Below are 12,391 nucleotides of genomic sequence, written 5' to 3'. Positions count from 1 at the left end.
GAAGACAACAGAATATGTCCTCCTCCTCCTCAGAACAAAAGGTGGTTGGGACAGACAGGGGGAGCCTTGAAGCTAGTCCAGAGGGGTGCCCGGGAAGGATGCCAGGTTTGCAAGGACTTGAGTAGAAGGAGGAGGCAGAGAGACAGGTATGTTAGCCCACAGTGACAGTCGCCTGGGTGAGGGGCCGGCCATCAAGACCGTAGCCAGGAGCCCAGTAGAACAGCTAGCGTTTCATGGTGATCAAGGGGGATTTGAATTCTGGCTTTCTGAGACTCCATTCGCTCATATGTAAAATTCAAATCGAAATAGCTGCCTGGTGGTGTGAGGAATGGTGATGATAAATGCGAAGCACCTAGCACAGTGCCTGGCACTTAGTAAGTGCTCAATAAATGGTAGCCACATGTGGTCATGGTGGTGTTGGTGACTGCGATTGGATTCGTTGACATAGCAATAGCTGGAGTAGAAATAGGATCTGTGTATGGTTTTTCTCACTCTTTTAAATATGGATATTTTTAGGAACCAGAGGGTTTCAGGCTACAACAAAGGAAATTTATGCCTTAAGGAAGAACCTACCGGCAGTTAGGGTCTAATGGACATTAAGTGGGCGGGCAGGGAACACCCTTGGAGGTATTTCAGAGAGAGGAGGTCGGTTGGGCTGGATTGAGGACAAGAGAAGGGATGGGCTTCAGATAGTCCCATCTTGCAGCCAAAGGAAGCAGAACCAGTTTGGCTGCACAGAGGCCTCCATCCTACCTCTCTGTAGTTCAGCTGTAAAATGAACTCGAATCTTCCAAAGATCAAATTCCTCATGCTCTAGGCAAAAGGCAACTTCCTGTTTCAAGGGTTAGAGCACACAACACTGTTTTGAAAACTTCCCTCTGCCCTCGCCCCAGTCCCTGGCTCTCTCTCTACTATAGTTTCTCAGCCAAAGGTTCCATGAAAACAAAACCCACCCTAGCCTATCAGATTTCCTTCTCGATACACACCAGCTTACATTTCAGGATCTGTGCGCTGAAAGCAAACCGTCACTTTGCTTTTGCCAAAACCCCAACTATTTAAAAAATGGCATAGCAGGGCCAGACCTCAGACGTAGCCTACTGTCCCCACTGTCCCTTGGCCTCTGGCCCAGATTCCCAGAGCTGCAGCTCTGCCAGGGACAGAGAGGACTGTTTGTGGGCATGGGTTCAAGCCTGGGACTGTGTGTATGGGAGTGCTGGTCACGGGCCATAATGACGGTGCAGAGTGGAGAGGAGGTGCCCCAGTGTGGGTATGTGGCGTGGATGGTGTAATGCTTGTCAGTATACCCAGAATGTACACACTCAGGCATGAGGTATATGGGAAGGTGCGACAATTTTATGTTTGTACGCGGGGCAGGATATCATGTGCAATGTCCGTAGGGGGTGACGTGTGTAGATACACATGTATTTGTGTATACTCAAGTGCGTGGGTGAAGGGAATATTTGAGTGCAAACATAGAACTATGTGTGTATGTGTGTGCAGAATGTCTATGAATATTGTTCAGAGACCATTATTTATGAGTACAGGTGGTATTTAGTAAACTCCTGGAGTTTGTATATGTGTATGTGAGTGTACAATATAAGGATGGAGGTAGTGTTTATGAATGTACGTATTTAAGTATAATTGGCTTTTTTGCAGTATGAGGAGTGATAAAACACATTTGTGTGTATGTTGTGCACAGTGTATACATTGCGATATCTGTAAATGTGTATCTGTGTGTGCAGGATGGGAGAGAGCGTGTCTCATGAAGGTGAAGGATATGACCTGTCCAGCAGGTGTGACCAATTACCAATGCAAGCAGATGTGGTATTACTTGTGAACACACAATCATAACATCGCATCTATCCCATACATAGCTACTATCTGTGTGAATTTTAACTTTCTTTTTTTTTTTTAAAGGTTGTCTATTTTTTTTTTAAGATTTTTTTTCCATTTATTTGAGAGAGAGCAAAGTGAGTGAGAACATGAGCAGGGGGAGGGGTGCAAAGGGAGAGGGTGAGCAGGGACCCCAATATAGGGCTTGATCCCAGAACCCCAGGATCGTGACCTGAGCCAAAGGCAGATGCTTACCCAACTGAGCTACCCAGGTGCCCCTGTTTCTTTCTTTTTTTAGATAAAGATTTTATTTATTTGTTTGAGAGAGGGGGGAGAGAGAGAGAGAGATAGAGCATGAGCGGCAGGGGGGGTGGGCAGAGAACAACCCCCCACCACCACCAGCAGGGAGCCTGATGCAGGGCTCCATCCCAGGACCCGGAGATCATGACCTGAGCCGGAGGTAGCCACATAACCGACAACCACCCGGGAGCCCCGTGAATTTTACCTATTTCAATAGATATGTTCCTAATACACCCTAATATACACTTAAAACTTCTCTGCCTTTATAAAGGAGTTATATTTAACATAATTCATCTTTCTTGCTCTTGTTCATTTAGTATCATTATAAAAATCCATGTTTTTGCTGATCCGTTGAAGGGATGCCCTCTGCAGCTAGAGTTGGTACAGATCATAACTATGCTACGTGCTCCCAAACTGTTGTATTTTTAAAGGTATTATAAGCTACATTTTACAAGAGCCTTTTTCTCCTCAGTTGTACTTTTTTCTATCTTCAGTGGGCCTCCTGGAGTCCTCTCTCTCCCCTAAATTTCCCTGTTTCTTATCTTCCGTGGGGTAGACATCCAGCAGGTCAACTCCTATCAGAAGTGTGTAGAAATGAGAGTAACTGGACTCCAAGGAGCTTGTCTGTCAATAACTGTAAGAGCTTCACCACGTGCCCGTGGCAATAGATATTTGGCTTTCCTGAAATAGCCCTTGCTTGGTTTTTTGACTTTTTGATTGTTTTAGAAGTTGAAGTTGCCAGATAACTAACCACAGGGCTCGCCATACAGACATACACACAAATATGTGTTTTGAAAGCGTTTGCGAATGTGTTTGTGTGTGATGTTACACGTGTGTTGGATCACATGGAAGCGTATGGGTTTGGAAGTGCACAAACACACACATCTGAGTTGTGTGCAGTGAGCGTAGAATACTGTTGGATCCTGTGCACACACTGTGTATTCTGAGCAGACTCCCCTGCTCACGAGAAAGCTCCAAGTCTTACGTACATCTATGTGTGTGTGTGTGTGTAGGCAATGGGAGCTGCACTGGCCCTTTCCCCTACTCAGATGGCAGGGAATTGATGAGGTCGGGGCAGGGCAGGATGGGGAGCAAGCGCTTAGGAAGTGGGATGCCAGGATCCTTCTCTTGGAGGAAACAGTGTGACCCTGGCCAAGGTCTGGTTCTCCTCTGAGGCCAAGTGAGGACGTTCTCTCCGCCAGTCTGCTGCCTCACAGTGGCACTGAGGGTGCCAGGTCTGCAGCCTGCACAGAACTCATGCCTCCTAATATGGCCCCCCGCCCCCTGTCATTGTCCTTCCACCTGGCTCTTCCCAGCGTAGAGCCACGGCCGTAATAGAGTAAAATCCATTCATTCCAGTGTCACCGCTTGGAGGCCTGCAGTGCTTTGTTCAGGGGTGGACCAAAGTTCGCCCTTTCTGGATTGAAGGACAGGGGGTCCCCAGGGATAGTGGGAGGCAGGGGGTGTGTTTCTGAGACCCCGAGCTGGTCTAAGTTCACAGAACTTGCTTCCACCGTCCCTGGAATCATCTCCGCTTCCGTGGAGATGATTCCCATGGTGATAACTTGGATGTAGTCGTTACGGGGGCCTGATGATCTGGCTTGGTGTGGTTGACTGCCCTCGTCGTCACCATCGTCCCTGTACCGGTGTGTGTGAGGTGCGTCGCTTGTTCCAGCCGCTCCGTCCCACGTTGTACGGATGGGAGTGGAGCCCGGGCCCAGAGAGGCCGGCCTCGCCCACAGTCACCACTGGTCCTCGGCTGAGCCTGCGGGGCCCTGTCTCCTGGGGGGTGGGGGACCCACCCTCCTTCCCAGGCCCACTCTGCCTCAGCTCTCCTCTCTGCTTGCCTCCTGCCTGGCTCCCCGCTGGGGGAAGGGCCCACTCGCTCTGGGTGCCCGGCCTCCCCCCCACCCCCTACCCCTATTCACCTCCCTGTTCATTTCTGTTTCCAGTGCAATGTGCCACCCCAAGCCCTCCCACCTCCCCTGCTTCCCTGACTCCACCAGCCAACCCCCTATCGTCTGACTCCCCACGGGGCGCCGACAGCAGCCATACCATGCGGGTCTGAGCTCTGACGTAAGAACTTTTCTACTGTATTTCCTCCACCACGGTGAGTGGGACCCCCACCCCTCACCCCCGGGAGCCATCTACCACCCCCCTCATTCCAGCATCGCTTTGCCCTCACCCCCAGCGTCGCTCTCTCCCCTCCATCCATCTGCTTGAGCCCGCAGCATCCCCGCCCCCCTGTCCCCCCATCCCCGCCACGTCCCCTTGGCCCCGTGCAGTGTTGGACCAGCACCAGCTGGGAGGGCCACCTCTTGGATGCCGCAGTGCCGGTGGGCTTTGCTTCTCCAGAAGCAGACAGGGACAGAGCTGAGGCCTCCCCTACCCTGTCCTGGGCCAACAAGCCTCCCACCTGTTGAGATACACAGCAGTCCTGCCTCAGAAGCCCCCAGATTTTATTTCTCCCACATGGCCCCTAGATTTTACTGTAAATGAAAATAACATTGGAAATTCTGGTCAAAGGCCAGGTCCCTTCGTTTCCCCTGGCACACAGCCGCTCAGTGTCAGGCAAGTGGAAAAGAGCACGGACTTCCATTCATTAGCTCCCCTCTCAGGGCTGGGGGTGGCAGGTGGGCCGTGTTCCACAGGGTTCCGCAAGAAGAGACTTCCGTCTCCTGGGGAAGCTTGACTGGAGCTGTTGCTCCTCCAGGAAGCACCTTTCTCACCCGTTTCTCTTTTCTTTAGTGCAAGCCCTGGCCGAGGCCAACGCCATGAAGCTCCACAGAGCCACGTTCTGAAGGTCCCCTCTGCCTACTGAGGTCCTGACTCCCCAGCCTGGCCCCCCCGCCCCTGCGCTCCTGTGGGAATGCTGCAGGGAGCCAGGCTGGGGCCAGGGTTGCTGCCGAGACTTACCTCAGTGTCCACATGCCCACCACGCCTGGCCCTGAAGCCCTTGCTACTCAGATGGCAGCACCAGGCCAGGGCTTGAGATGGTGGGCAGAGAGCACCCTCCCAGCGGGCGCCTCCCAGGGGCTAGGCCTGGCCCCAGCTGGTGGTGCGATGGCCCTACTAGAACATTTCCTGAGGAAGAGGATGCCCCGGTGGGAAAGATGCCCTGGGCTGTCTTGGGTTAGGTCTGGAGTGAAGAGAAGACGGACACCCCTGACATCGAGGACAGCACGTGCCAGCAGGTCCTTCCCCCGTCATTCCCATCCTGCCACCCCAGCTGTACCGGGGGCTTTGACACATCTCTGCTCGTGGGTGCTCCTTTGGGGTCTGGTGGAGACCGACCACCCTGCTTGAGCCAAAGACAAGGAGACCAGTGACGAGGAGAGGCTCCTCGGCTCCCAGAGGGGACAGTGCTGGCTGTAGGTGGAGAGCGGCACGCAGGTCTGTGCAGCGTCTGAGGACAGGTTGAGAAGGGGGAGAAGAGAGAAAGAGATGGAGGCAAGTGGGAGGACAGGGAAGCAGTGGGGCTCGTTTGCAAGTGAGAGGATGAGACAGAGGTGGAAAGGGGCTGTGGGATTGGTTTCCCCAGGATGGAGCGTTAGCTTAAGTGCCAAGTACGTGCCGGATGCCAGCTCTGCTCCCCCACCTGCTCTCCCGGGTCCACCGGCCTGCCCACACTGGCTCTGAGAGGGCCCACCAGTGAGCACATGGTGGCCTGCAGCAGCAGCCGTGGGGACAGTTGTGGGGAGGCTGGTGTGGCTGAGTGGGTCGGAGATGGCCCTTCCTGGGTCTGGGCCTGGTGTGTCTGCCTTCCCCTCCTAGGCTTGGGGGCAGAGAGAAGGACCTGTGTCATGTAGGGTGTAGTCAGCCTTGGGGCCTTTCCTAACCCTGTTTAGGACATTTTCTTGTCCGCCTTGCCCCTGGAATGTGCTGTGGGCCAGCTGAGAGGGTGCCCTTGAAAGGAAATGCAACCTCAGTCTGCAAGGCTAGGGCCTTGCAGGGCCCCGTCCTGCATCGTGAGCAACCCCTAGGAGGACCAGGTGAGGCTGTAGGAAGGACTCCCTTCTGGCCTGGCTTTCTCACCATCTGCCTACCCAGGGAGGCCGGTGGAGGAGACACAGAAGCAAAGATGGTTTTTCCTTCTCGCCGCTCACCTTGGGAGGACTGTAGCCAGAGAGGAGGGAGGGGAGAGTGAGACTGGAAAAACCTGGGCCCCAAGGCCAGCTCTTTGCCAGAGTTGCTGCCGGGAGACTTCAACCTCCAGTGGTCCCAAGAACAACTGCTTTATCTGCCACCAGTTCTCCTCCACGCCTTCACAGCTGGGACGGTTACTGGTTCATATGCAAGTAAAGATGGCAATTCATTCAACAAATATTTATCGAGCCCCTTTTATGTACCAGGCACTGTTCTAGGTACTTCGGGTATTCTCGTGCTTCTGAGGAATTGCAGGCTGGGGAATTTCACTTCACTTTTTAGCAGATTTTTTGAACATGACCTTTGGCTACATTTCCCATCTTTAATGCACATGAAGCACCCCAAACCTGTTTTTTCCTCCCCCCACAGACTGGCAGGTGGGATTGGCCCTCTCCCTCTTTCCAACACCCTCCTCCCTCCACAAGAAGCAGCTGTTTCAGGGCCTCCATGCCTTCCCCTTTCGTTGTCTGTCTCCTTTTTTTTTTTTTTTTAAGTGATATTTTTAGAAATACGTGCAAAATACCAAGGGTTAATGTCTGCACCTCTACACTTCTCTCTCACCTCTTATTTCATAAAGCTGGCTCTTTATGTTGCTTTACATGCCTTAATATATGTTTTATGAAGATTATACATATTATAGATATATACATAATATATATATTTGTTTGGACGTCTGATCCTTTCCCAGAACTCCTGCCCAGGCCACTTCCCTCCTTTATTTTCCACACCATTCCTAGCATGTTATGGCCACACCCCATGCCTTTTGATCCAAAGAAGGGGAGAGGACAGACTTATTTTAAGACAGATCTATTTTACGCTTTTGTTATAAAAGCAAATCTATTTTCGAAATGTGCAATGTCTGAATGGAATCAGCAAACGATATGAAGAGACTGGGTGGCTGCCTCTCGGTCCAGCCCTACATCCCTCCCTCTCCCCTGGCAGCTTCCTTCTCCCATCCCTCAGTCTGCAAAGGGCTGGTCCCCAGAGCTCGCCCGAGAGCATTTTACCAGGGCAGGACGTTCTCTTGGAAGTCCTGGTCCAAGGATCTGATTACACTGTCAACTCTTGATGAGCCTCTCGGGTTACAGGATGTGAATCCTCTCAGAGGAAATGTTTACAGCTGTGTGCACAGGAGTACACCCGTGCGGGCACACACACTCACACACACACCTCCAGTGTTCTCCTGGACCACCTCCTGTCATCAGCCTACTGGAGAGGGCAGTCAATGGCAGCCTATGCCAAATGGCACCAAGAACTCTACTCCCCAGTGGAGTAGGAGATACAGGACAAAGGCCAAAGGAAATATTTCAGGACCACAGGTCCTTCAGCACAGACACGTTCAAGTTCCTTGGACTTCTCACACTCCTTGATCCCTTTCTGGTCCGGGTCACATCAATGACATCGGTCTGTCTCCCTTTGTGACCTTTCCTCTGGGGGCTCCAGTTAAGGGAAACGGTACCTCAGTCTGGCATCCAGACCGCAAAGTCGGCTTCTGGGCTGAAGTGGGTCCCATGGGCAAGGTAACATCTCAGCCTTGCCCAGGAAGCCCCCAGGACTTTCCTCTGCAGGCTGCCACTGGGGTGCTGACCTCCGCCGGCTCAGCCTTCCAAACTGCTTATCAGCTGACAAAGTAGGTAAGGGGCTCTTGCCTTGCAAGGATTTGGGCAGAATGGAATCCAAGGGTTTGGGACTGTCACAGAGCTCCTAGCCAGCATTTGAAGCCTGACTTCCCAACTTTGACATTTACTGGCTCCCTGTTCCCAGCCTGCAGCATCTCCTTATGAAAGAATGGGGCCCAGATGGAGGCCCAGGGCTAAGTAACCCACCGGGGGACAGCCCTGGTTGCTATTCTAAGGCCTTGCCTTCCCAATTAGCACATTACCTCCCTGATCAATAACCAAGAGGCTGTAATCAAATAATGCTACTGTCACTTTAAAGATTTTTCTGAGGTCGCAAGCTGTGCACACTTGCTCTCCTGCCTTGGTGAGAGGCATGTTCTTGGGGCAGGGCTGACTATAGCAAGACGGAATCAATCCCTTTCCCCTTTAGGCACCCCCTTACCTGGCAGCTCTTAAAACTAAGGAAAATATGGAATATACATATAAATATATATACATATATCTATTTATGCACATACTGGGGCCAATTTGATCTGCTAGTATTAGACAATAAACCATACAAGGAAATGTATGATCTCAGTGTCTTGATTTAGTATAAAAGTGACCTTAGAAGAAACATTAAAGTTAGCTAAACAGAGGGCATCTCTGTTGGGGGACCAAACATCTGTAGCCACCCCTTAGCATCTTTCTCGCCAACAAGCCCCCTCCCCAGGAAAGGGCATCCTGACTGCTAGGTGAGCGTCTGCTTCCCTGCTCCCCAGCATTCTTTTTAGATCTAGGTACTGAAGAATCCCAGTGAGCTCTGCATTTGTATCTTGCAAGTTTGTATAAACTCAATACAAGAAATAAAATGAATGGTTTGTACAAGTGGCCTGTGTCTCGCACTCTGTCCGTGACTGCCTGTGGCTGGCCTTGGTGGCTCATGGTAACTTACGAGCTTGGCAGAAAAAGGTAGAGGGTCTGGGGTTGGGCCTTACCTGACTAAAAGCAAAGCTGGGCCCATGGTATGTTCCCCACCACAGTCCTCTTTTCTGTCCCAGTAAGCCCAAATCAAGCCTTGTCCCAAGGTCCTGTGTAATGAGAGTTCCCAGAACAGTGTTCAGATCCTGGAAACTTCTCATTGATTTGTCTCTGAGACTGAGGGTAGAACTGTAGAAGAAAATTAATTCTTAGGCTTTCTCGATTACTACACAATGCCCTATATTTCTGCTTTGGGGTACAAGAAGGTGTTTTGGTGAGCAGTATCAGAAAAGCCACCCAAATTATTCTCATCCAGCCTCAATGCCTTTGGTTTATGTCCTTTGGCAGGTGCTACTAGTTTTTTTATTAGTGTTTTTTTTTTTAAAGTGGTTACTGGGGGGGGGGTTTGTTGTTGTTTTTAAGACCAGAGTATTTTTATTAAGATTTTATTTATTCATGAGAAACACAGAGAGAGGCAGAGACATAGGCAGAGAGAGAAGCAGGCTCCCCACTGAGCAAGGAGCCTGATGCGGGACTTGATCCCAGAACCTGGAGATCATGTCCTGAGCTAAAGGCAAACACTCAACCACTGAGCCGCCCAGGTGCCCCTGTTTTCAGTTATTGATCCTCGGTGTGAAGGACTTTACCAGAGCTGCTTATTTGAAATCTTTCCGTGAGTAAGAGTGAAGAAGCCCTGTGAATTCTATTCAGGGGACAGTAGAGCGAGAAAGCGAGCCGAGGATAGTGGAAGTCCTCAGCCAGGCCCCTGTAGGATGTCTGGGGAGGAGAGCTGGGAGCATTAATGCTTCAAAGAAGAGAAGAAAATTGAGACATGGGATGGGAAGGCAAGCCTCATAATTCCTGATTTTACCTTGCCCTGGTTCTGAGGGCCGAGTTCAAATTCTGGACATCTGTTCTCATTCCTAAAGAGCTAGCAGTGTGTGTGAGTGTGTTTAACAAATCATTGAGGGATCCCTGGGTGGTGCAGTGGTTTAGCGGCTGCCTTTGGCCCGGGGCGTGATCCTGGAGTCCCAGGTTCGAATCCCACGTCGGGCTCCCAGTGCATGGAGCCTGCTTCTCCCTCTGCCTATGTCTCTGCCTCTCTCTCTCTCTCTGTGTGACTATCATAAATAAATAAAAATTAAAATAAACAAATCATGTGAGTATATTTTGGGTTTTTTAACACCCCCAGGAGAGCTATAAGCTCTGATGTAATTTGTGAATCAGACAGAATTGGGCCCTGACACAGACTCACAACAGTGGCCTCTAGAGCTGGAGGAGGTGCCCTGGACAACCTGTGTCTCTACCTGCAGCGCCCTCTGGGCCAGAGCCCATGGCTTGGAGAGGAGGGGGGACGTGAGAGCACAGGGCACCGCTGGGTGTCACTCTCCCCACAAACAAGGGCTGGCTCCTCTTCGAGAATGTTGCTCTTGGGTCTCTGCCTGCCGCAGCAGCAGGCCCCCCATCAGCCCTCTGAGCACCGGGCTGCGGTGGTAAAAGGGGGTGTTAGTCAGGAAATGTAAATGAAAAAGCGCCTTGCAGAAGGCCCTTAAGAAGTGGGGCTGTGGGGATCCCTGGGTGGCTCAGCCGTTTAGAGCCTGCCTTCAGCCCGGGGCCTGATCCTGGAGTCCCGGGATCAAGTCCCGCATCCGGCTCCCTGTGAGGAGCCTGCTTCTCTCTCTGTATCTCTGCCTCTCTGTGTGTGTGTGTGTGTGTGTCTTTCATGAATAAATAAATAAAATCTAAAAAAAAAAAAAAAAGAAGAAGAAGAAGAAGTGGGGCTGTGTAACAGCGCAGTCATGTGTTGTTCTTGGAGAGATGCACACCCCACGGGCTGGGGCAGGCAACCAGGCTTCAGATCCTGCTGCTGCGGAGACCTGGGCCTGCACCACGTCCCCCGAGCCCCGAGCCTCTGCTGCTGCCTGGCCCTGCTCCTTCCAGCTGCCTGAAGATGGGGCAAGTCCCTAAAGTTTTGAGCCTTAGTTTCCCTGTCCAGAAAATGGGGATATTAACCACCACCTATGGAACTCACTAGAAAGTCAATAGAGAAAATCAATGAAAAACACCTTGGGCCACCTGGGTGGCTCAGTCAGTTAAGTGTCTGCCCTCGGCTCAAGTCATGATCCCGGGATCCTGGGATCAAGCCCTCGTGGGGCTCCCTGCTCAGCAGGGAGTCTGTTTCTCCCTCTGCCATTCCCCTTGCTTGTGCTCTCCCTCCTATAAATAAATAAAATATTTTTTTAAAAAAGAAAAACACTTTGAAACTCAAATTCAGAGCCACCTGGATAGCTCAGTGGTTGAGCATCTGCCTTTGGCTCAGGGTGTGATCCCAGGGTCCTGGGATCAAGTCCCACATCGGGCTCCCCATAGGGAGCCTGCTTCTCCCTCTGCCTGTGTCTCTGCCTCTGTGTGTCTCTCATGAATAAATAGATTAAATTTAAAAAAAAAAAAAAAGAAAACTCAAATTCATTTACAAACGTGATGAGGCTGCGGTGACATTGTGGAGGCCCGTTGGGGTCATGATGAGGGACAAGGGAGAAATGTCTCCCAATGTCCCCCTCTTCACTGCCTCCACCACCTTCAATGAAGAGTCTGCTGGGCCCCCACCACCTAGCCCTGTGAGCTGTCCCTGCCCACCTTTACTATCCCTAGTGCCAGACTTCCAGGGTTTACCTCCTCCTCCCTGGGGTGGTCCCCACAAAGCAGATGCTCCCAGGAGTGTGGGCTGTGGACAAGCCCCCTGGACCCCACTCCAGCACCCAGCACGGCCATCAGAGAACCAGGCCGAGATGGCCCACTTGGAGGATCAGCGTTCGATCCTTCCAAGCCCACAGGTGAGCTCCATGGTGGGCTATTTTATACACCTGGGAGCAGGTTAGCACCACATTTGAGAGAAGTCTTTCATATAACAGCATTTAGAAGTAAACTATCGCATACTAATCTAGTAATATTAATAACAATAGTGATTATAACTATACTAGAGTAGTAACAAAGACTTGTGCCGTGTTTACTACGTGCCAGCTACTTCCCAGTCCTTGCTCTAGCTCCGTGTGACAGGTACTATCATCATCCAAGACGCTGAGGTGCAGAAAGGTAAATAAAATGTGTCAGGTCTCACCAAGCTACAGCGAAGTCCGGAGCACTCTGACTTCAGAGTCCAAACTCCTAACCGACCAGTGCCTTCAATGGGGGTGGCAGCATCCCTTAGGGCAAAGTGTGGAAATCTGGGGAGCTGAGGTTACCTCAGACAAGAGGTAACCTCTCTCTCGACAAGAGACAAGATTTAGTGGCTGCAATGCACAGGGTAGATTTCCAAAATAATAACCATCCTCTATCTTGTATGACTTTAAAATGTATAAATGGACTAAACCCCCTTTCAGGACGTTAGTCATGTTGCAATTCATAATAGTACTAAGAAGAGGCACCTGGGTGGCTCAATGGTTGAGCGTCTACCTTTGGCTCAGGTTGTGGTCCTGGGGTCCTGGGATCGAGTCCCACGTCCCCCATAAATCCCATGTTGAGCTCCCTGCAGG

At 51.2% G+C, this 12,391-nt stretch overlaps 1 protein-coding gene across 1 annotated transcript in view; it reads left to right on the top strand.

Annotated features, from left to right (window-relative positions):
- PLEKHA6 (pleckstrin homology domain containing A6) overlaps positions 1-8,765 on the top strand; it is a 140,486-nt gene extending 131,721 nt beyond the window's left edge. Inside the window, 2 exon segments of the mRNA XM_038585982.1 lie at positions 4,086-4,209; positions 4,882-8,765. Of these exon segments, the coding sequence (XP_038441910.1) occupies positions 4,086-4,201 (116 nt within the window). The 3' untranslated portion in view covers positions 4,202-4,209; positions 4,882-8,765.
- Positions 8,766-12,391: the final 3,626 nt, after the last annotated feature.

Source organism: Canis lupus, chromosome 38 (assembly GCF_011100685.1).
Source record: "Canis lupus familiaris isolate Mischka breed German Shepherd chromosome 38, alternate assembly UU_Cfam_GSD_1.0, whole genome shotgun sequence".
NCBI classification, from domain to species: Eukaryota; Metazoa; Chordata; class Mammalia; order Carnivora; family Canidae; genus Canis; species Canis lupus.
This window is presented reverse-complemented; position numbering and strand designations above follow the sequence as displayed.